The sequence below is a fragment of the Anolis sagrei genome, chromosome 1 (genome assembly GCF_037176765.1).
Source record: "Anolis sagrei isolate rAnoSag1 chromosome 1, rAnoSag1.mat, whole genome shotgun sequence".
Lineage (NCBI taxonomy): Eukaryota > Metazoa > Chordata > Lepidosauria > Squamata > Dactyloidae > Anolis > Anolis sagrei.
The window spans coordinates 269,764,063-269,789,483 of NC_090021.1; the positions used below are offsets into that span (position 1 = coordinate 269,764,063).

At 39.0% G+C, this 25,421-nt stretch overlaps 1 protein-coding gene across 3 annotated transcripts in view; it reads left to right on the forward strand.

The window, feature by feature from the left end:
• LDLRAD3 (low density lipoprotein receptor class A domain containing 3) overlaps positions 1-25,421 on the forward strand; it is a 205,017-nt gene that overhangs the window by 46,060 nt on the left and 133,536 nt on the right. For all 3 annotated transcript variants that reach the window (XM_067462730.1, XM_060764725.2, XM_060764719.2), the window contains exon 2: positions 16,678-16,824. In XM_067462730.1, coding sequence (XP_067318831.1) covers positions 16,678-16,824 — 147 coding nt within the window. The remainder of the gene's footprint in view (positions 1-16,677; positions 16,825-25,421) is intronic.

A 25,421-nucleotide genomic window follows, 5' to 3' on the forward strand; every position in this document is an offset into this window, starting at 1 on the left:
GAGTCTAAAATAAATACCAGGGAATTGATCTTGTGTGAGAATTACAGAGATTTGAAACATTTTCTCCATAGTCCTGAATCTGCTAGGACTGCAGTTTTGATTCATAATTTGTTGAATTTAATACTCCACTTTGTCCGTACAGGGTCCTCAAACTGGATTAGGGTCAGGGACAAGGGTTAAAGCCCCACCCCACCCCCATGTCCCAGTCCTTTACACTGTCTAAAAGAAAAGGCACATGGTTGCTTCCTACACCCAAAATTGAATTGCTGGTGATGCTGTGTGGCAGTTCCAGAGCTGTTGCCTCCACAAGTTACTGGGCCCACTGTGGCCATCCACCCAGGAAATGTGGGATATGCTGCTTCCAGAATTGGAAAAGAAGCCAGAGCAGGAACATAGGTGTTGGGCTTTGCTAGCTGAGAAGGGGGCTGATAGCACCTCCAGCAGTAGTAGCAAATGGTGGGGTGAGAAGTAGCTGGGCAAAGGGAGGGAAATGAGTGATCTTCCACTTGCTTACTTGCAAGTAAACCATCCCCCCTACTCTGAGCAGCCAGAAGGGAAGGAGCTTTGTCTGTCTTGGTAACCTAAAAAAGGCCACAACTTTTCTGCTGCGATAGAAAAACACTATTTTTTTGGCGCAGGCATTACAAAAGATGCAGAGTAGTGCTCCAGCACTGACCCATGCATAAGTTGACTCAGGTTTTGGGGATTATTTTTGTCAAAAATGTGTTGACTGATAGTGATATATTCAGTAATAAGTTACTGCCCAAAACTGGAAGCAAGAAGGAGCAATTATGTGGCCTTTAAAAACCTGCAAATTTTTTTAGGTACTTGAGCCATGGTAAACAAAAGTGCTTCTTCCATCAGAAAGCGGTTTTTCTTGTACAAGCAAGCCAATAGATTTGATCACTGTAAATAGAAACTATTTTGTGTACTCTGCTAGTTAACACCTGTCACATTATAGCTCTGGGCTTTGCTTTCCAGATTCGATTTTAAGTAATTGTTATCTCTCTCAAGTGAAATGGATGCCTCTACACTAGCCCTCGAGGGCATGCATGGAGACACTATGCTTTTACAAAATCATAGTCTCAGTTGAGTTTACATTATGTGTTCATCTTGCTTTGTTTTGTTAGGTAATTAGTACTGACTAAATTTTCATTTTCATCTTGATGCATTAAAATTATGATCAGGGTTCAATGATCTGGCCTGATATGGTGAAAGTATATCTGGTTGTTTCTGCAAGTAGTTTCTTTGGATTTTGATTTATAACAGTGTACTTTTAGTGCTCATTCTCTCATTAGGAATCTTATATAACTTTCATTTATCATGAAAATAACTTTGAAAAATATCAGTTATGCACATGTTTTTATTGGAACCATTAATCAGTAATGGACCCAATGTTCTTGAGCACTGGTGCTCACTTAGGAGTCTTTATCCATTTGTTTTCTGCATTTTATGACTTGAAATCACAACCCTGCAAAAAGGTTGGCCCAGCTGGATTTAGTGTTATATTCCTTTTTAATTTGAAAATGTATTTGCTGCCCCTAAATTATCAGTGGACAGAAGTGCATTCCACTATATGGGTGAGAGAGCAAAACATGTATCACTAACATGGAAAATTGCATATGTTTGTACTTGTGTGCATTCCTATATGCACATGTGTACATTAACTCAAATGGTAATTGCTGAAAAAACCATATTAAAAACAGGGTGCTGTAAAACAAGAGGACATTCAAGGAACTCATGTTTGCAGAAGCAAAAAAAACAACAACTCAGTTCTTGTGGGTTTTCTCAGGCTATATGGCCATGTTCTAGAGGCATTTCTCCTGACGTTTCACCTGCATCTATGGCAAGCATCCTCAAAGGTGAGGTCTGCTGGAAACTGGGAAAAAAGGGGTTTATATATCTGTGGAATGACCAGGGTGAGACAAAGGGCTTTTGTAAGTTGGGCTAGGTGTGAATCTTTCAACTGACCACCTTGATTAGCATACAATGGGCTGACTGTGCCTGGAGCAAACTCTTCTGCGTTTGGTGGTCCCTATGTAGACTTGTCCACAGCTGCATGGTATACGATAGACTCCTGCAGAGGTGAGAGGATACCTCTTGTCCTTTGCTGAACATAGCATTTGTTGGATTTTCTTGGTGGGTTTGTAGATTGTTTGTATGTTTTGTTTCCTCATCAGCTTCCCTATGTGGTCAGTGGTTCCCTTGATGTATGGCAGGAACACTTTTCCTCTGGGTGGATCTTCATCTTGACTCCCGTGGCTTGTTCTTGGTCTTGCGGCTCTTCTGATGTCTGAGGTGGGATATCCATTGGCCTGTAGAGCCCAGTTGAGGTGGTTCAGTTCATCTTGGAGGAGGTGGGGTTCACAGATTCTTTTTGCACAGTCTGCCAAGGCTTTAATGGTGCTTCTTTTTTGACTTGGGTGATGGTTGGAGTTTTTATGTAGATATCTATCTCTGTGTGTGGGTTTTCTGTAAACGGTGTGACCCAATTGTTGATCTGGTTTACGGATGACTAGGACATCTAGAAAAGGCAGTCTTCCTTCCTTTTCTTTTTCCATAGTGAACTGGATGTTTGGGTGGATGCTGTTAAGATGTTCCAAGAACCTGTTGAGTTCTTCTTCTCCATGGCTCCAAATGGTGAAAGTGTCATCCACATATCTGAACCATATAGTGGGCTTTTTGGTTGCTGTTTCAAGAGCTTGTTTTTCAACATGTTCCATGTAGAAGTCTACATAGGGTCCACCAAACGCAGCGCCCAAACTAGAATCCAGGAACATGAAAGGCACTGCAGACTACTCCAACCAGAGAAATCAGCCATAGCAGAGCACCTGATGAACCAACCTGGACACAGCATTTTATTTGAGAACACAAAAATGCTGGACCACTCTCACAACCACCATGTCAGACTACACAGAAAAGCCATTGAAATCCACAAACATGTGGACAATTTCAACAGAAAGGAAGAAACCATGAAAATGAACAAAATCTGGCTACCAGTATTAAAAAATTCTAAAATTGCAACAGCAAAAACAGCAGAGAGAAAATCAGGCAGGGACATCTAATCACCTTTCAAGAAGAGTTTGCTCCAGGCACAGTCAGCCCATTGTATGCTAATCAAGGTGATCAGTTGAAAGATTCACACCTAGCCCAACTTACAAAAGCCCTTTGTCTCACCCTAGTCATTCCATAGATATATAAACCCCCTTTTTTCCCAGTTTCCAGCAGACCTCACCTCTGAGGATGCTTGCCATAGATGCAGGTGAAACGTCAGGAGAAATGCCTCTAGAACATGGCCATATAGCCTGAAAAAACCCACAAGAACTGAGTGATTCCAGCCATGAAAGCCTTCGACAATACATAAAACAACAACTATTTATTTAAGAAAAAAATATATTAGGAGAAATAGTATTTCCCAGAAACCAAGATTGAGCCTAGCCAGTATATACAGAAAGCTAATGTCTGTTGGAGTAAAAAATTAGAAAAGTCAAAGGAAAAGAATTTTGTTGCAGACCATACCAGTATATATCTGTACTTTTCATGTTACCCACATTGTGGATGTTATTTCAATAATGTAGAAAACCAATATTATTTATTTACAGCAACATTTATATACAATTTTTCTCACCCCTAGGGGGACTCAAAGCGGATGTTAAGGTTGATGATGTTGTGTTGATACATGTTGTAGTAGAGCCTGCGGGTAACGATGCTACCAGTAGTGTGGACACTAGAAGGGGAAAACGGGTTACTTGGGAGCAGGAGTCTGATGAGGAGCAACAAAGAAAGAGGATCCAGGATATACTTAATGCTCCCACAGATGAGGAATCATTCTTGGGTTTCTCTGGGGACAATGGGTCAACAAGTGAGGAGGAGGAAGGAAACATCATGGATTGATCTAAGGGAAGGCAAAGGACTGCTCGGGAGCAGGAGTCTGATGAGGAGCAACAAAGGAAGAGGATCCAGGAAATACTTAATGCGCCCACAGATGAGGAGTCATTCTTGGGTTTCTCTGGGGGTGATGGATTAGAGAGTGATGAAAATGGAAATGACACATTGGACTGGACTAAGGTAAAAGAAGTACAAGCTGTATGTGCAGAGCTAACGTCCAGTGACACATTTGTGGGGTTCTCTGGTAATGAGGACTGGCAATCGGGGAATACGGCTGAGTCTTGGGGGCACCTAAGTCTTGACAGAAGATGGAGAAGTTGGAGGGATGGGAGCAGGAGTTCACGTGTGGAATCAAGAACAGCTGCAAGGGATAACGATGGGGCAGAGGTCAGCTCATCTTCTGATGATGATGTGTAAGATAAAAGTAGGCTCTGAAATGGGGACTCTTCGCAAAAGGCATGGTGTTGGTTCATGCATTGGGTTCTTGTTGCTGCCTATTTCGTGTTGGCATTGGTTCCTGGATCTACAGGTTGCTGCTTCCGTTTGTGTGTGCTTCTGACTTGGCTTGGATTCCCGTGAGTGCTGTCTTCTCCCTTCCTGACTTCAGACCGGTTTGACTACGACGCTGACTACGTGAACTTTGGAACTTCGTAACTTGGAATTCGGCTTGCTTCGACCTCGGACTTCGTTTGACTACGCTTTCCTCCCTGCGGCCCTTTTGTTTGTTAACTGTTTACTTGCTGTGCTATTTTGGGAAACTTTAGGAGTGCTTTGTTTAAATCCGGTTCTTTTCTCCGGATATTCCGGATTATTGCTTCAGTTATCTCTTTTGAACCAGGACTGGTTTCTGCTTTTGTGTTTGGCCAGAGGCACTGAGTTAAGTGTCTCTGAGTCCCTTTTCTTTGTTTAATAAACCTTACTTTGGAACTAATTCTGAGTCTGGCCCTTTAAGGCGCCTGTGTCCCGACAATACATCAGTTTAAACTAGAAAGAATCATCTTTAAACAAGTAAAATATTGATGTGATCTGCATGTAATTTAATAATAGCCATAATAATCAAAATAATGCTACAGGATGGCAGATCTGTGCAAGTTTTTTTATGGTGTCAAGTAGAATCACAAACTCTTGTGTATTTATCTTGCTCCCATTATGTATTGTCAGCCAGAGCTGGTTACTTTGTTTTCAGTTATTAAAATGCAATATAACCCCTTTATCTGTGGTTAACTGTAGAAACTGTAGAAACCAAATAGAGAAACTGTAGAAACCGTAGAAACCAAATATAATAGCGAAAACTGTAGAAATTAATTACTTTCCCCAGAAGTTACCATAGAGTTTCCCTGGAGGACCTAGAGAGATTCCTTGTCATTCCTTATTTTATTAATTTATTCCCTTTGGAGAACAAATTGCAGTCTAAAATTTTTCCTTATCCCATCTGTCCTGCCCAAGTACAGATGTTTACAGAAGCATGGGGCCAATTGGCCCACTTAGCCCAGCCTTGTTCCATGTTAAAATCAGGGAATGCTCCATACCTTCTGGGAAACTCTGTAGCTCAGCTACACTTTGACCTCCCACTTTCCCTGGCCTCCCATGGCCCAGGAACCAGAGATTGCACTTACCACCATCTCATGTCCTCAGTTTAGCAGTGAACATGAGACACAAAATTGTTGATGGTTATCGGTCATTGCATGTACTGAGTGCATAAGAGCAATCAGAGAAGTGAGGTGGAAAGAAGTGGGGATTCCTCTACTTCCCTCTCCAGTGGCGCTCTGGCCACCAGAGCTGCAAGCAGCAGATGTTTTGAGCCAGGTGGTCGTTGCTAAGCTGAGTACCCAAAGAAGATATTAGGTCCCCCATGACCTTCTGGCAAGGAAACTAGTCCAATGTGGGCTAGGCAAAACTACGGTGAGGTGGATCTGTAATTGGTTAAATGGACGAACCCAAAGGGTGCTCACCAATGCTTCCTCTTCATCCTGGAAAGAAGTGACGAGCGGAGTGCCGCAGGGTTCCGTCCGGGCCCGGTCCTGTTCAACATCTTTATTAATGACTTAGATGAAGGGTTAGAAGGCAGGATCATCAAGTTTGCAGATGACACCAAATTGGGAGGGATAGCCAATACTCCAGAGGACAGGAGCAGGATTCAAAACGATCTTGACAGATTAGAGAGATGGGCCAAAACTAACAAAATGAAGTTCAACAGTGACAAATGCAAGATACTCCACTTTGGCAGAAAAAATGAAATGCAAAGATACAGAATGGGGGACGCCTGGCTCGAGAGCAGTACGTGTGAAAAAGATCTTGGAGTTCTCATGGACAACAAGTTAAACATGAGCCAACAATGTGATGTGGCGGCAAGAAAAGCCAATGGGATTCTGGCCTGCTTCAATAGGAGCATAGTGTCTAGATCTAGGGAAGTAATGCTACCCCTCTATTCTGTTTTGGTTAGACCACATCTGGAATATTGTGTCCAGTTCTGGGCACCACAATTCAAGAGAGATATTGACAAGCTGGAATGTGTCCAGAGGAGAGCGACTAAAATGATAAAAGGTCTGGAGAACAAGCCCTATGAGGAGCGGCTTAAGGAGCTGGGCATGTTTAGCCTGAAGAAGAGAAGGCTGAGAGGGGATATGATAGCCATGTATAAATATGTGAGAGGAAGCCACAGGGAGGAGGGAGCAAGCTTGTTTTCTGCTTCCCTGGAGACTAGGACGCGGAACAATGGCTTCAAACTACAAGAGAGGAGATTCCATCTGAACATGAGGAAGAACTTCCTGACTGTGAGAGCCGTTCAGCAGTGGAACTCTCTGCCCCGGAGTGTGGTGGAGGCTCCTTCTTTGGAAGCTTTTAAACAGGCTGGATGGCCATCTGTCAGGGGTGATTTGAATGCAATATTCCTGCTTCTTGGCAGGGGGTTGGACTGGATGGCCCATGAGGTCTCTTCCAACTCTTTGATTCTATGATTCTAAAGTTAGTTAGTTGTGTGGCACTGAACCATGTTCAGCATTTCCAAGCCCTGTGGAAACCTGTCAGCCACTGGGCCAGTTCAGTAGCTGCTGTGCAGACTCACCCAGTGTTGCACTAGAGCCCTAAAACACTTTTCACCATAAACCACACTCTGTCCAGGTAATCCAGTAAGTAAAAATTTATTAAGAGAAGAATATATGAAAATAAGCAAATCTAAAAAGGAGAATCAGAGTTCAAAAAGTTATTTCCAAGATAGCCAAGACTCCAAGATCCTTTCAAATACAGTCTCAAGAGTCAATCCACTGATATACATGATAGCATAAATCCAAGGCAGGCAAACTTTGCCACACATGAAACTATAAACAGGAACAAACTTAGAAAACTGAATACATGAATCCAACAACATAGGACCAGGAACTGAGAGCTGTTCACCTGAGTACAACGTTGCTATCACTATGGATTGTGCCTGCAAAAAACCACTTAAAATGCCTCAATCTTTCCCATGACATCATTCCTCACCTTCTTTTCCTCTCCTTATCTCCAAGCCTATGGGAAAAACGAGTCTGTCTCTGTTGTATGTTCTGCTCCCAAAGTTCCAAGCACCTTGATCTGGACAAACATTCATCTCCCACATTTCTCTCAGCCAGCACTTCTGACAGATTCTCATGAAAACTGATATTGCTTTTTCCAATCACATGGGAACTGCCTGGAGATTCCAAAATATATCTTTCCAGGCTATGGCTTTCCTCCTCTAGACTCTCTGAATCTATCCCAACATCCCTTACCTCATTTTCTGAGCACTCAGAATCTGACCAGGTTACAACATTCAACCCCAATCTAGAGTAATGCAGTCCACATAAGCTGTCAGTCAGGTGACCTGTGTAGATGAGTCCCCAGACATGACAATTAGAAGAGGCTTTTTCTTCAGTGTGTCTTGGAAATTTGTCACTTTATTTCTGAGATTTGCACCATATCTTTCTTGGCCAGATTGTAATTGCAAAGCTACCTGAAAAAACTCAGCGGAGAGATGCAAGCGGGAAAGGACTCTCATGTTACTATTAATGCAACAGAATAGCATGACAACAGATTCTAATCTGTATTTAATTGGATTTGGCACAAGTCTTTCTTTACTTGCATTCCAGCTGTCCCCCTTCTTGCTTCATTGCCCTTGACTCAGGTGTGTAACAAGGACCTGCCCACATGTTGCATATATGGAATATTAATACGTATGTCTCCCCTTCTAGGCACTGATCAGCCTACATGTCGTGACCAAAAGTCCAAGCATGATTCTTTATAAAAGTATATGGATATAAGTTACTTTGTTGGCCTTCTTACCAAAAAGATAAACTTCTAATGTTTTTTTTATACCACTACCTGTTTATATAAACTTGTAATACTGGTCTGAAGTATTCTCTTGCCATAAAAACATTAGAGGTTTTGTTTCCTGAGAGAAAGATAAGTAGCCACAGCCAGTCATAAATACAAAAATAAACTATAAATAGAAAATGAAAAGTTTTTCCAGACCCTATGAACATTTTTGTCCTGAAGTTAAAGAGCCAAAATTCTGTGTCATGAGATTTAGTGATAGTCATTAACTTAAATGGCTTTGAAACTGAAACTCCCAGATTCAGAGGTACCTCTGTGGGTTTACCTATTCAAAACCTTCAGTATGGTACTACTACTTAGTAGTTATCTAACGGAAGAACAAAACTGAGGAGTATGAGCATTAGTGGGAAACCTTTGGTCCATGTTTTTTTAGCATCAAATATGGTTTATATTTGAAAAGTGACTTTAAAAAATGCTGACTTTTTAATGTTTTCTTTTTAAATGAAATAAATTAACACCGAGCTAAATGGGATTATCCTTGCATGCTTGCAATTAAGGTTAGTGTTTTGTTTGCTTTTTATTATGGGAATAGTACAACGAGAGAGCCTGAGCCACCCACAAGCTGATGTTTTGAAGAAGTTTAACTATTCGTGCCCTGATTCTGACAAAAACAATATGTTCACCACACTGATATTTAGCAAAATCCAGAACACTTATATTTTTATCATTGGAAACCTACCAGGAGCCCACACAGGTAGTAAGGGTGGAGGCTGTTAAAATACTTACTTTTCAGAAAAGTTAATCCCTGGAAGCTCTCACTTTAGGATTTAAGTACGCAAAGGGGCACAATTAAGGTTGTTAGTTTCCATATTTTTAGCATTTATTATCTGTTGTTATGAATTGCGGTGGATAGTAATAAATGAATTATGAGCTAGGAAGATTGCATCTCGAAATAAACTTGGATTGAAACAAATGTTAGATTGTGTTGCTTAACAAGGAAATCCTCCATGACAAAATATCCTGCAGTTGTGTAGAGTTCAAAGCCTTTTAAAAAAATTCCATGCAAATTATGAATTGCATACAACAAACTGACTTGGGAATGCAGTTGATCTGTTGTTTCTACGTGCCTTTGAATTGATTCTACTTATAGTGACCCTATGCTATATTTTTCTTGGCAAGTTTCATTCAAACGCGCAATGCCACTGCCTTCTTCTATGGGTGAGAGAGTGTGACTTGTCCAAGGTCACTCAATGGTTTTCTAAGGTTGAGTGAGGCTATGAATCCTGGTCTTCTGGAGCCATAACTGAACAATCTGTTATACCATGATGGCTCTTATAATACACCATCCTGGGCAATATGTGCACAACTGTTGTATACAGAATGCACAGTGTTGCACATGAATCAAGTGTAGTTTTCACATAAAATACATTCAGGTTCCAACAATATTATGTCCTCCCCTTTTCTCTATATAGCAACCCTCAAGACTACATGACCACTATCACACAAGGATCCTACTTTTACTCCATTTACTAGTTTTTTCTTGTTGGTAAGGATCAAGGGAGCTACGATGGCGCAATGGGTTAAACTCTTGTGCTGGCTGAACTGCTGACCTGAAGGTCAGCGGTTCAAATTCGTGAGATGGGGTGAGCTCCCGTCTGTCAGTTCCAGCTTCTCATGAGGGGACATGAGAGAAACTTCCCACCAGCATCCCCGGGCAACGTCTCTGCAAACAGCCAATTCTCTCACACCAGAAGCAACTTGAACTTCCTCAAGTAGCTTCTGACATAATTTTAAAAAGTCCAAGATATCTGATCCTCTTCTTACTTCTTTCACTTTCTATAGAATGAAATTGTTAGCAAGCCAACTGAGAATTTGTTGAATCTTACATTTTGGCAGAGTTTGGCTGTCAACAAATATCAGGGTAGTTGAAGTTTCCTGTTACTATATAAGCCCTTGAATTTGTTTTCAGAAGGCACCATCCAAATATTCAGTCTGGTTTGGGAGTCTGTGGTAGACTCTGCGGTGATATCACATTTGTTTCCCCTTTATTTTTTTACCCAGATGCTTTCAACCTCCCTCCCCCTCCAATTCTTTAAGTCATAGATCTCCTTATAGGTATGCCCATCCTTGACATAAAATGGTATTCATCCTCTGATTTTTTGTGTTTATTATTATTATTATTATTATTATTATTATTATTATTATTTACTACATTTATATGCCACCCGAAGGGGACTCAGAGTGTCTCTTACAAGATATAATTGTTTCAGATTTGTGTTTTGGAGTAGTTTTTCTTTTTTCTTTACTACATTGCATTGATGAGATTTATGTCACCAGATTTCAGTGATGCCTAATAAATGTTATTTGTCTTGCATTCACATTCATCTTATTACCCATGTTCTGTGCAGTAATGTAAATACATCTACCATGTTTTTTTCTACCAATTGGTGGCCTCTTGTACTATCACTCTTCTGTATGGTCGAGGCTACTTTCCGGTATGGGGTGTTCCTTGGCCTCTGAAATACTGTCTTTATCTCACACATAACTCAGTTTAAAAACCTCCTCATTAGGTATATGTTCTTAACAACTTTTGTGAGTTGCAACTCATCTTTTTTCAGAAGTTCTTAATGAAAGTGCAGACCACAGCCCCAAAATCATATCTCTCTTAATAGCATTGTTTGTGAATATGTCACAACCTCTGAGGATGCCTGCCGTAGATGCAGGCGAAACGTCAGGAGAGAATGTTTTTAGAATATGACCATACAGCCTGAAAAATCTACAACAACCCAATTGTGAATACAGTTCACTTTCTGCTTACTCTTCCATGTCTGATCAAGGGCTAATGGGTTTACTGGATTTTATGAACATCTCAGTTAGGCTATCAATCTTTTTCCCTAGAAGACAGTCCTAGCCCTGCTCTCTTGGAGGAAAGGTAAGGAGCCACATTAGTTAGCCACTTAGGAGGCTTTAAAGGGCCATATCTTCTATTTAAAAAAATAAAAATTGTTTTTGCTCTCAAATCACTCTAGGAAGTTTGGGGGCATTTTCATTATGAGTTTCAGACAAGGTCTCTTTGAATGTAAATTGTATGAGGAAGACTGAAGAATGTGATTAGAATGCACACCTCTAAGTAAATATTTTGGGAACCCACTGGAATTCCAAATGTGATGGAAATGGCCCCTGGACCATCTATGCATTTGGGGGCATTTCCAGTGGGAAAAAAATGAAACATATATTTTTGCCAAAATAAACATTGTTGGTTCTGAGTAGTCCTGTAGAGGGATAGAAGAACAGCCTCAGGAGGCATAATGCAGCCCATGGATTTTGTGGTGCTGCAGCATGCATTTAGGCAGAGTGCATGGCCCAAAACACACAACATACAAGATGACACTTCCAAACAGCTCCTTCAAACATTCAGCTTTACCACAACCACGCAGGTTCGCTTTATTTTATCTCTTCAGCTAATCACATGTTGAACACCTCTTGTCCTGGTCCTGTTTTCTGGCCATGATTCTAATACTATTCTTGGTCAATCATAAAGAGAAATAGCTTGTATAAACAAGAGATTACTGGCGTTCGGTACTACTGCAGTCATTTTGACCTGGGTATATTCCCTATTTTTTCTTAGCCATTTAAAGGCCTTGTGAGCTTTGCAATATTTATTTTTGTCTCTCTCCAAGCAGAAGCAACAGCTGCTGTAAAGACAGTGAAAACATCAGGCTGGGGATTTCATCAAGAACTTCCAACAGTGAAGTCTAATCATGACATGCTTAGTGGGACTAAACAAGGAAGAATCTAGTTTGGATTTATTGAATTCTATTATATATTTTGGAGTTCTTATAAAATGTGTGCGTCCATAGCCAGAATTTGAACTGAAGCAGGCTCTTAAATAAAATATGAGTCATATAACACATGCAGTAAAGAACATACAGTACAATCTAGAAGTACAGTAAAATTCTGGGAGAACAATGAGCTTGATTTGTGTTTCATGAATCTTCATCACCACCACTACCACCACCATCATCATCATCATCATCATCATGGACTATCACTCACGATTGGGAATAATTGTCTTCCAAGTGTTGGTGGTGGGTCTGTAGGTGACTGTAGAGACCTATTCTTGATCCATCTGTAAAATGTGCTATAGATTCTACATAGGGTATTTATTATTGGCGTGCTTCTGCCTAATCAAATTATTTCAACAGGTTTGCTGCAGCCAATGTATGTTCATCTTTGCATGCTTGATTATTTTAATCCTTTATATTTTTTTCTTTCAGGCTAACTTCCAAGAAGATTTATTTAAAACAGATGTGTTATTGTTTTCACAATTGATAAAAACTTTTAAAAAAGAATTAGAAATAGTTGCAAAACGCCTTTGAAATAAAATGGAGTTTGTAACTTATGCCCCATTTATTTCAAAGAAATAAAGGGCCAGTACAAATGCATAATGTCATGCCACATGATTACTCAGCACTTGTTGATTCACAGTTGAATGAATTCAGGGACTTCACTAAAATGTGTTGCATTTGAGGTGATTGTAGAGTCTTACATTTTATTCGTCACACTATGACGGCTTTTAGAGAACAGCACTCATGCTCAGAATCCTAACTGCGGTTGATCAGCTAGACAAACTAAATGTGGCATAGCGGCAATATGTGGAAAACGTAATAGAAAAATAGTGCGTGCCTGCTGAATCTCTTTTTACTGGGGAATTTTTTCTACTTCAGCCTTCTGATTAGTTCTTCTAGATGTCCATGTCACCATGATATCTGAATAACTAAAGAGACACTGACTTCACCATAGTATCTGTATAAATATAACATGACACTGACCTCTTCACAATATCTGGGTAATGTCTGGAAAGACTTGGCTGCCCACTTCCTTGAGAACTGGGGATTTTAAGAACTCAAAATGTCTTTCCAACTACTGGATCTTCTAGTATGAAAAGTTGCAAGCAGTTGTAGCCAAATTTTACTATGTCTCAAAAAGAACTACATAATGCAAACTTATCCATCGGCACAGTGGAAAAGTTTGATTTAAACAAATGTACTTCTGTTGTACCAGTATCGTTAATTGCAATGTGAAGTGAACTAGAAGTTGCCAATAAAGAGCCATGGAAAAGTTTGAAACATTTCTTGAGAACCAAGCCTTAATGTTAAGGAAGAGAAATTTTATAGGGAGTTAAAAGATTTATAATAAATGACTCTCCATTTCTTGTTTGTGGAACTCAACATTTAATTAGATATATTAAGGTATCGATTCTGAACCTTTGGTCCTTCAGATGTGTTGGACTTGGTTGTCAAAATGTTTGCCTATTAACTATGTTGGTTTGGGTTTCTGGGAGTGGATCCAAAACATCTGCAGGACTAGAGGCTGGGAACCACTATATTAAGGCAAAAATGGAGTCATCTCTCTATTGTCTGAACAAGTGTGAATTATGTTGGTTTCTGCTTACTGGTTTTACAAGCAAACATTGTTGCATTTGAAGTTCATCTAGTGTAGTCAACCCACAATTTCAATTATTATTGTCAGGAGGATTTCCATTAGTCTAAAGGATTATGGAAGTCATCAGATAAAACCCAGAAGCTATCCTTTGTTTCTAACAGATGGTCTGCATTGTAGTAAATTATTTGCAGAGGGTAAAAAAGTCCATTAAATATCTTTTTGTATCCAGATTTCTGGATGAAATCTGATAGGTTATAAGGGGTAAGCAAATTCAACAGAAGCACTAAATGATTATAGTATTTCTGGGTGTTTTATATCTAGTTCAAAGCTTCGAAGGTTGTTTTGTTGACAACAATTTAAGAATGAAGTTGATGCAATTGAAGGAAACGTCCATTGGTTGTAGTATCCTCTTTTATGATCCTGCTTGAATTCTGAGCACTTCTCTTTCTCCTACCATCTCCATTGGATATGGTGGAAATATGGCTGAAGGTGGGCTCTTCAACCACAGCAAGGCTAGGATGGCTTCTTTCTTGGTGTCCTTTCATTGACAGATAGAAACATCTCCATGTTTTGGAGAACTTATTGCTAGGGCTTTTAATAGTGCGACACTCTGCTGATCTTGTCTTTTGTCTTTTTAATTGATCTATTTTAAGTGGTTTTAATTCTATAGATGATGATAATGATAGCAACAGCATACAGTACTTGATGGTGAGTTTTGCATTACACTGAATGAGGTTTTGCAGTTGCTATGAAAAACCACAGAATGTAGTGATTTTCAAGATTTTTTTAAAGCCTAGATATTCTGATGTGAGATTTCAAAGCAATATTTCGTAAGATCTCTGAAGTGCATTCATACTAAGTTTCAGCAATGAGAATCATTGGAAAGAAGTTGTAGAACTAAATGTGACTGTTGTAAATAAAATTGGATGTTCTACTTTTATCACTAGTTAATGGAACATTGTGATGAAATAAGCATTTGTATATTGTTTGCACTAAGGTATACACTGTCTCCGTATGAGGAAAAAATGTTGTGTGTATAGCAGTCTTAAATCTGTGGAAAAGAAACAAAGGAATTGATCGAAACTTTGCAGTTACTAACTGAAAGGTATTGCAACTTGAAGACATTGAAGGGAAAAGCCCATTTTACAAATAACATTTGCTGTTACAAATGTAGTCCACTTCATCTGGTTCCAGTGTCCAAAGTGTTTTGAGTGCTGGAAACTCACTTCATCTCTTAAATAAACTTGTTGACCCTGCTATTTCTGGAATTGGTGTGTTTTTTTCTGCTAACTCAAAGCTGATTTAACAGGCATTAAACATTTATGTAACTATACAATTAGCATAAAAACTATAAATAAACTTTGGAGAACTTGTTTAGAAGTTTAACATTGAAGTCTTTTCTAATGCTTACCATCATGATCCACTTTGAAGTAGAAGGGGTTGTAACTCTTGATTCAGGAAAGGGCCTTGCAAATGATCTAAGATCATCTAGGTCAGCATTTCTCAACCTGGGTGTCAGGACCCCGGGGGGAGGGGGTTGCGAGGGGGTGTCAGAGGGGTCACCAAAGACCATCAGAAAATGTAGTATTTTCTGTTGATCATGGGGATTCTGTGTGGGAAATTTGGCCCAGTTCTATCATTGGTGGGATTCAGAATGCTCCTTGGTTGTAGGTTATAAATATAAATCACAGCAACTACACTTCCCAAATGTCAAGGTCTATTTTCCCCCAAACTCTACCAGTGTTTACATTTGTGCATATTGAGTATTCACACCAAGTTTGGTCCAGATCTATTATTGTTTGAGTCCACAGTGCTCTCAGGATGTAGGTGAAGTACAACTCCAAAACTCAAGGTCAATACCAACCAAACCCTTCCAGTATTTTCTGTTGGTCATGGGAGTTCTGTGTGCCAAGATTGGTTCAATTGCGTTGTTGGAGTTCAAAATGCTCTTTGATTGTAAGTGAAATATAAATCCCATCAACTACAACTCCCAAATGACAAAATCAACCCCCCCCCCCAACCCCACCAGTATTCAAATATGGGTATATTCGGTATTTGTGCCAAATTTGGTCCAGTGAATGAAAATACATCTTGCATATCAGATATTTACATTATGATTCATAAGAGTAGCAAAATTACAGTTATGAAGTAGCAGTGAAAATAATTTTATGGTTGGGGGTCACCACAGCATGAGGAACTATATTAAGGGGTCATGGTATTAGGAAGCTTGGGAACCACTGATCTAGGCTATTCTAGCTGGCATTATCTTTCTGGTACTTCAGCTAATAGGCTTTCCATGCTTTCTTCCTTAAGATGCTATTAACTGGAGATATAGTTGAACCTTGGGTTGTTGTTACACAAAAGAACATTTTGAGTGTTTACATCCAAATTGGATTATTCAGTTATCCTTCTACTTGAACCTAGTGAACAATTAAAACAGTGCCCTTGTAGAATATTTATTTACAGTATTTGTATACCGCTTATCTCACCCTGAAGGGTGAGATAAGCAGTTTCCACATACACAAAGCAGTTTCCACATACAAAAGAGTAAGGTTGCTAGACTTGTTTGATTTTCTCCTTTTGAAAGAAACTCCCTTGGAGGAGAGTCTGCTTTTTGCTGTCCCATTACTTTGGTTGCAGCAAGGCATGTCAAGGCAGTGGCAACTTTCCCTTTGAAAACACAGAAGTCATCAGGTATTCAGACATGCCTTCGGCTTTAATCAGAACTCCTTGGTCCCCAGTAAGGCAGAGAACAGAATTAAAGACAAACATAGTTGGCCTTATGGGCGTCTTTCTGTTTGTGCAAAAGCTTTTGATCCAACCAAGACCTCTGATAATAGAAATGGGACAATTCTGTTTTATCTGTATGTAAAAGCATCCTCTAGAACATAGAAGAAAGGAAAAATATTTCAATATTGGTTGAAACTAAGCCAAACTAATCTTTTCATAGTGTTGAGTTTGTTTGTATTGCTAACTCTTTGCACTCTGTAATGTTGTTTCATCAATGAAAACAATTTCTGCAGATGTAAACATTGTGTAATTTGTTTGTAATTGCAGAGTGCCAACTGCTGCCTTGGAATAACTTTACAAATGAATGCAATATTCCTGGAAACTTTATGTGTAGCAATGGACGTTGCATCCCAGGTGCATGGCAGTGTGATGGGCTACCAGACTGCTTTGACAAAAGTGACGAGAAGGAATGCCGTGAGTGTCCTTACTTTTTATTTCACACCCTGAAGAGAAAGCCTTAGGAGCATAAGTCAAAATCAGTTTTGGAGATGGATATTCCAATATATGTCCCTTGGCAATGGCTTATTTAATTCCATTGACTGTTTATTTCTTCATTCGTGGTAGGACATGTTGTTCTATTTATCTTTTTCCTTTCCCGCAAGTAACATAAAATGTTGTATATTCTAACAATTCAATGAGAGTTTTGTAATTTAAAAACATGTATAATTTGCTCATGTTCAGGATCAATATCATGGTTAAACTGTAGTTATAACTATGGTTTTATCTACACTGCCATATAATGAAGTTTTAGAATGCAGATGAACTGCAGCGAACTGGATTATATGAGTCTACACTGCAGTTAATCTGCATTCTGAAACTGCATTATATGGCATTATATGCATTATATGGCAGTGTAGATCCAGTCTATGTCTGGCTTATTCAGATACGAAAGCATGAGATACACCATGCTCTGGGTTATTTTCAGTAAATATGCTTTTCTTTCCACTCAACCTGTTTTCCATTTTAATTTCCAAAATTAATTTGGGAGTTGGCATTTTTTCTGGGTTACTTGATGTGCAGATACTACTTGAGCATATCTGCACATCCTTTACAGAGAGTAAAGACTTTCTGTAAATGTTTCAGAATTCAATATTAATGTCAAAAATACATAGTAGCACTGCAGATTGAATAAACTAAACATCAAAGAAGAATGTTCCATTAGTAGTTCTTCACTTATTCTTTGGCTCCATCTGCCATATAATCCAGTTTCTGATCCCAGATTATCTGATTTGAACTTGATTATATGGCAATGTAGACTCATATAATCCAGTTCATAGCAGATAATATAATATCATATACTGGTTTATATGGTAGCATAGATCCAGCCTTTGGATAACCTAGACTTTATTTGAATAAAATTTCTTGCTTGCCATTACAAAATGAGTACTGTTCTTCTATCTTAGATGTGACTCAGGTATGTTGCTGGCATAAAAGAGCCTTGGCTCAAGAGTTTTTACAATGTCTGCTGGGTAAAATTAAGATTCATCTATCTTCAAAATTCCATCCTCTTGGTTTCTGGCATGCTTCCAATGAAATGCTCAAGGCACCAGGCAAACTTTGTACTGAAACTTTCAGCTTCTGCTGCAGTCAGATAAGGGAGAAGGGAAGCTGATGGAGCTGAGGGAAGAATCAGTCAGTGTGTGTTCTAAATTTCAGAAGTGTGTTCAAAATCAAACAATTGCTCAGCAACTGGATGCATGGGAAGGGAATAACACTTGAATTTGACTCATCATTGATATAAACCTCAAACTCTAGCTGACCTGTTGTTGTTGTTGTTGTTGCTGCTGCTGCTGCTGCTGCTGTGTGTGTGTGTGTGTTTTCAAGTTTTACTTATTACAGAAAGATAAATGGATTCTGTAACTTGCATCAGTTTGGGTCTTCACATTTTTCTTCCCTTTCAGTCCTGTTCCACTGATCTAATATAGAATATACCGTCTATGTTTATATTATTAAATTACATTATATTAAGTAGGAAAGTTATAATGTAACTGTTGAATTCCCTTGCTTGGATAGCTACCTGCTGGGAATACTTTATCTGGAGATCATGCACTGAGCAAAGGGTTGGACTTCCATTATTCTACAGTTGTAAGATTCTCTGATTCAGAGACTCTATGAAGCAGAGAATTTCATCATCATCATCTCCCTCCCTCCCTCCCTCCATCCTCTGGCATCTGTTTATTCTTCTGTGACAAGGACATCATGAATCTGTTTAATGAAGAGTGAAGTCTTGATTGACAGCTTCCATATGTTGAGAGAAGTCTCTTGCTTTTTCTGCTCAGACATAATCTCCCCTTAAAAAATAATAATAAGTGTATTATAATACCACTTCATAGCAAAGGAACTGATTTTTTTTTAAATTAGAAAAATCTGTTCTGAATATTTGGTTGACATGTTCTGCCAACTGTAATTTATATGTGAGCTACCAGTATAACATCAAGTTCTTGTGAAATTGCACTGGCATAGCCAATAATATTCTGCTATTCTTAGAACTCTTGTTTGCTGGCACAGCAAACTTTACAATCAAGCCATAAAGCGTAAGCTGCCTGCAGTTCTCACTAGGAGCAAATTATCTGAACATGTGACGACTGAATTTAAGAGTTTAAAAATATTCCCATATGAAGTGCAATTTCAATTTAGAGTTTCCTACATTTAATTTTCATAAATATTGTGTGTTAACCCTTTAATTTCATTTTTGCAAGAGGCAGCCACAGACTCAACAAATGTGATATGCCTTGCAAAGATCTTTTCTTTAATGTCTGTACTGGCTACTTAGCATTTACATCAAAACAATGACATTAAAACACTCCTCTGTTCTAATTTTAATTGCCTAAAGTTGTGTAGTCTCACAGTTTGACAACAAAGAATAAACATTAGCAGCCAAGAGTGGCTTGAATTTCCTTTTCAGCTCATAATTGCATCTTGAATTAGCTGTGCTGGAATTGTCATTATGGAACCAGAGATGATCAGCTCTGTCCAAAATTAGGTGCAATTTTATTTTTCCTCGTCAACACCAAAGTCTCCTAATTGAATAAAATTATACATGTAAATAAAAATTATCACTAAAGAGACTCCTCTATTCATTTTGATATATTGTTGTTATTCTCTTTTTGATTTCAATATCTGCCATTCTCCATCTCTTACAAGTTGAAAAGGGGCGATTAATGAAGTGTTACTTGGCAGGACTTATGAATGTGATGGCAGTAGTCAGTAAATGACCACAGTCTCTGTTTAGGATTTTTTTTTGTCATGGCAAATAAAATCAATCCAGTAAGATTCGGGTGGTAATGAATGTAGTAACTGTCAATAAAATTTAAAGAGCTTCAAAGCCTGTGTTAATAAAACTTTTTTCTTCGGTTGTATTGGATTAAGTCTTGGGATTGTCAGCTGGCATTTCAGCAGAATGATGTACCCTTCCCCACTTTCTTTTCTAGTTGGACTAGATTATAAACGGTTTTAGCTAGGTCACCTTTTCTTCACCCCACAGTGATAATCATCTTTTCTTTCTGTCTTTCCCTATCTTGGTCGGCTAACTTAGCAGGTCTCATGAATAAATTTAAAACTGAGTTGAAAAAAGAACAACTTGGGAGCAGGTGATTCATTTCCTGTACTGCCTTGTAGTTGATAGGTGTGGCAAAGAAAACAGAAGAGCCTCTGCTGATATGTTTCGAGCTGCAAATATCTCTGAAAGGATGAATATTTCTTTTTGTTCCCTTTATAGAATTTCTTCCCCCAGTGTAAAACAAGAGCTTTTCTTGCGTTCCAAAAGGGAGAAAAGTGACACAAATAGTAACATCAACTAAATCAATCCAATGGAACATACTACAAAACAAAACAAAGAAACCCAGATGCCTGTAAAATTAGAAATCTTTGTGATGGGGCTCCATTGGGTAAGAATAGTCGATATTTTGGATATTACCACATGTCACACAGCCGTTATTTTGTACCATTCATGTCACTTGTTTTTCCAAAATAAGTATCAGATCCAGTAACTAGTTTTTCAAATAAAGAGACCTGTTACTAGAATCTTAAGCACAGTTCTCATGTGCCACCTATGCATTTATGAATTCAAGAGATTTGGGATATTCATTTCCTTATCAGTTCTAGCTGCAAGTTTAGGATTTTAGCCTCTGTATCATATTTTGGACAGAAATGGAGCTTAATAATTCTATGTTCCATGCCCACAGATGATTTCACTTTAGAATGCTACAGTGCCTACAGTTAACTTACTTAAGTGTGTCAGATTTAAGACTTGCTTATAATTTTAAAATATTCAAAATTAGGAAGGTGGTTAGTTTATTATAAGAAACCACAATTTTCATAGAGAGTGGTATTATCAGGTTGGTGTGAGTTTGCTGGGCAGTATGTCCATGTTCCAGAAGCATTATCTCATGATGTTTCACCCACATCTATGGCAGGCATACACAGAGGTTGTGAGGTCTGTTGGAAATCAGGCAAGAGAGGTTTATATATCTGTATCTTCTCTGTGTAGTCTGACATGGTAGTTGTTAGAGTGGTCCAGCATTTCTGTGTTTTCAAATAATATGATGTGTCCAGGTTGGTTCATCAGGTGCTCAGCTATGGCTGACTTCTCTGAATTAGCCTGCATTGCCTTTCATGTTCCTTGATTCGTGTTTGGGTGCTGTGTTTGGTGGTCCTTATGTAGACTTGTCCACAGCTGCATGGTATATGATAGGCTTCTGCAGAGGTGGCAGGAGTGGTATCATCCTTCTTATAGTTTTAAACCAATGTTTCAGCAAAAGAAAGGGTCTAATTTCCCCAGTCAGGCTTGGCAAGGGTCAAGTTGGCATGTGATAGTGTAAAGCCCAGTGGTGCTCTGTATGAATCCTAGAAGAACATTGTCCTGAACTGATCAGAGAAATAGGGATGACTGGGCTTTCCTAATCAAAGTTCAGTCAGTGTTGACATCCCTCTGTTTTGTATTTATTTACTGTATATAATCATTTATAGGTTTTTGAAATTTTCATCTAAACATTGACCCCAAAAACCTGGGTCAGCACAGGGCAGTGTAAGTACTATGCCTTAACTTTTATTTATTTATTAATTTAAAAAAGGATCAGTCTCTGAGTAGAGTGGTAGACATCCATCCTGGGAGAATTGCAATCAGGTAGCAGGCCCTCTACTCTCTCCACTGTAGCACTGCTTCTGGCAGTGTGAAGCGGCAGCTGCCCCCTGAGTCAGTGCTAGTGCCTCTAGCTAGTTCTTGTGCTTCTCCTTCCTTCCTGACTTATCCACTGGTGATACCAAAATGCATAATTTTGCCTTCAAAACCTGCTCTTTACAGATATGAGATTAATTTATACATGAGTATTTATGGTATATTACAGTTGGCTTTTTGTATCCACAGATTTTGCATCTGTGGATTTCACTATCCATGACTTCAAAATATTCCTAAAGTGCTACAAAAAGCAAACCTCAGTTTTGCCAATTTATATAAAGGACACTCTTTTATTGTATCATTGTATACGAGTATAATGGCTCTTGAGTATCCACAGATTATGGTATTTATTGGGGATCTTGGAACCAAACTACAGCAGAGATTGAGGACCCACTGTACTAAAAGGCTTATAAAGTAATGCAGTCTGGCCTTCCTGACAGAGGTTCGAAAGGGACATAGTCATCTTATTTCCCCTGGGAAGGAATTCCACTACCACCGAAAGCTCTGATATGCATATTCCCTCTTACTAGCTTCTTGTAGTGATGAGAATCTTACTTGAGGATCCAAATTATGGGAGAAAGTGGTACTTCAGATGTTCTGGTCACAATCTTTTATGTTTCATATGTCAAAGCCAAACCTTGAATTGATCTTGGAAAAAATTTGAAGGCAGTGTAGTTAGCATAGGACCAGTGATACACTCTGGTTGCTTCATTTTGCATAGCTGTAGCTTCCAAACACCTTTTAAAGGCAGATGAGTGCTTTGCAATAGTGTAATGCAGAAGTAAGGTAATGACCACAAGGGCTAAATCTGCAACATGCAACATTATGGATTTTTCACCAAAAATATTATTGTCAGTATTTTTTTTTAAAAAAAATCTGATGCTATGAGATTAATGAAGCTCACCAGTTCTAGACAAATCTGGAAGACTGTATAGTTCTTAACACGGTAATTAGGATAATTCTTCTTAATCTTGTTCCACTTTGTTTTTACATGTATCTACTTAAGGCAATGTGAAATCCAGTCAGATATTATCTTCGTATTAACTGGCTTGATCCCCTGCAGACTTTTCTCCCTTTAGGTAATTGGCTGCTGGAAATGTGCTCTATGACCTCCAAAGGAAAGCAGTTTTAACCATCATGCTGAAAAAGGAAACATAACTACAGATTCCTGGTTTGAATGCGCGGACTAATTGGTCCTTGGCTGACAATTCTGTTGAACTGAAGTGCCCAGGACACTATTTTGCAAATGAAGTAGCTTTGAGCACTATGCAAAAGCAGAAAAAATATGTTGCATATTTTCATTTTCCTCATACATGTCTCAATTGCAATGGTACATCTTCTCATTTGTAGCACACACTTCTGGTTTGTGGGAAAAGAAAAAGAAAGAAATTCCCTCTGTAGACATCAGCCTCCCTAGAATTCAAGGATAAAATCTAAATTACTCCAGATAACTGTAGCATAATTTATTTACAGTATTTATATTCCTCCCTTCTCACCCCGAAGGGGACTTAGGGCAAATCACAGAACACACATACAGTATAAGGCAAACATTCAATGTCATTTTATACACTGACAAGACAGACAATTGTACATTGATAGAAGTATATATAGGCTTTCCCCCATCTTTGGCATCTTGGAGGCTTGTGTTCGATTTTGGCCATGGGAGTGGGGTGGGAGGTGCTGTCGCTCCATCTCCCTGCTGAAAAGCTTTGTTTGTAAAATTCCTCCTTGATCGAATCACTGGCATTTTTCTGACATTTCCTTATGGATGCCTTAAATACCTCCCCACTTTTAAGCGGTACCTACTTATCTTTTTTTAAAAAATACTACTTCAGACTACTTCAACCAGAGAAGTCAGCCATAGCAGAGCACCTGATGAACCAGCCTGGACACAGCATATTATTTGAGAACACAGAAATGCTGGACCACACCAACAACCACCATGTCAGACTACACAGAGAAGCCATTGAAATCCACAAGCATGTGGACAATTTCAACAGAAAGGAAGAGACCATGAAAATGAACAAAATCTGGCTACCAGTATTAAAAAACTCTAAAATTACAACAGCAAAACAACAGAGAGGAAACAACCAGGCACAGATTAACACCTCCCAGCAAGAGAATTTCCCAGGCTCAGGCAGGCCTTTAAATGCTAATGAAGGTGATCAGCTGAAACATTCACACCTAACTGCAGCAGGGAAGAGCTCCTTGCCCCACCCCAGCCATTCCACAGATATATAAACCCATTGTCTTAATTCCAACAGACCTCACTACCTCTGAGGATGCTTGCCATAGATGCAGGCGAAACGTCAGGAGAAATGCCTCTAGAACATGGCTTTATAGCCCGAAAAAACCCACAAGAACCTAATATTTTTATTGATTCTTTTCAGAAAGGGAGAAATAGAATAAAACAAAAAGAGAGTTGAGGATGGGGGTCAGTATGTGGGGTTATATGGGGCCTGGGGGATTGGAAGGTTGGTAGGATCATGGGGGGGGGGAGGAATCCGAGGGTTTGTGCGTTGTGCTTCCAATCTTCAGTATCATGGTATTTATAGTCTATATTGTCTATTTTGCTTCTTGATTTCTATTACTTTCTCTTTTCTATTCCAAAGGGTCAATACCTTCTATTTAAAGTCATATTAGTATTTTCATTTTTTCTTGTTTCATATATTTTGTTAGTGATAACCAGTCCATATCTTTTTGGGATTTATTTTGTCGGTATGATAATTGTTGGGATAGTTGGTCCATACTCATGAAATAAGAAACTCACATCATTAAAAGAATTGTTAATAAAGATGGTAGAAAATGAGTGCGGTACATTTTGCTTTCAAACTGCTAGGTAGGCAGAAGCTGGACTAAAAATCAGAAGCTCACTCCAATCCAGGCGCGCCTGGCGGGGACGAGGGACAGGGCCTTCTCAGTGGTGGCCGCGGCTGTGGAATGCCCTACCTGTAGACATCAGACAGGCCCTTCGCTGTTGGCGTTCCGGAGGAAAGTGAAGACCTGGCTCTTTGAACAAGCGTTTGGCTAAACAGTGCAACTGATTATAGGAATATGGTGCAATCGAACATAGGAACATGGGACAAGGATTATGAGAATGGTTTCTGATTTGGTGTTGAGGCGTTATGATAATGATTGTTTATTGATATTGATTGTTATGTATAATGTGTTTTAATTGCCTATGATACTGTCTTGTGATAATTTGTACTATGTAAACCACTTTGAGTCGCCTAAGGGCTGAGAAAAGCGGTATAGAAATAAAGTAAATAAATAAAATAAATAAACTGTCAACCTTTTGATTGGCAAGATTTAGTACTGCAGCTGGTGGTTAACCTGCTGTGCCCTTAAAGCAATTTAAAGTTCCTTTGTTCTTGGGTACATCTATACTGCAGATTTAATGCAGTTTAACTACTAAGGCTCATTGTTATGGAATCCTGGGAGTTGTAATTTGGTGAGGCACTAGCACACTTTGGCAAGGAAAGCTGAAGACCTTGCAAAAACTACAACTGCCAGGATTCTGTAGCATTGGGCCATGCAAGTTAAAGTGGTATCAAAATACATTAAATCTACAGTGTAGATGTCACCTTGGTCTGTATGCAAACCCCATAATTATTCATAGTTTTTCCAAATAGATTTTTCACAAACATTTTTTTCATAGAAGAGAAAAGGAAATAAACAGGACTGAGAAAATGATCAGCCTAGAGAACAAGTCATTCTTGCTACTTAAACAATGCTTTGATTTTAGTAGTTTTTCCAATAATGTCATAGTGGGAACACACTCTGTTTTTGTATTCATTATCATACTGAACAGTCTTTCACTACCATAATTTTGGCA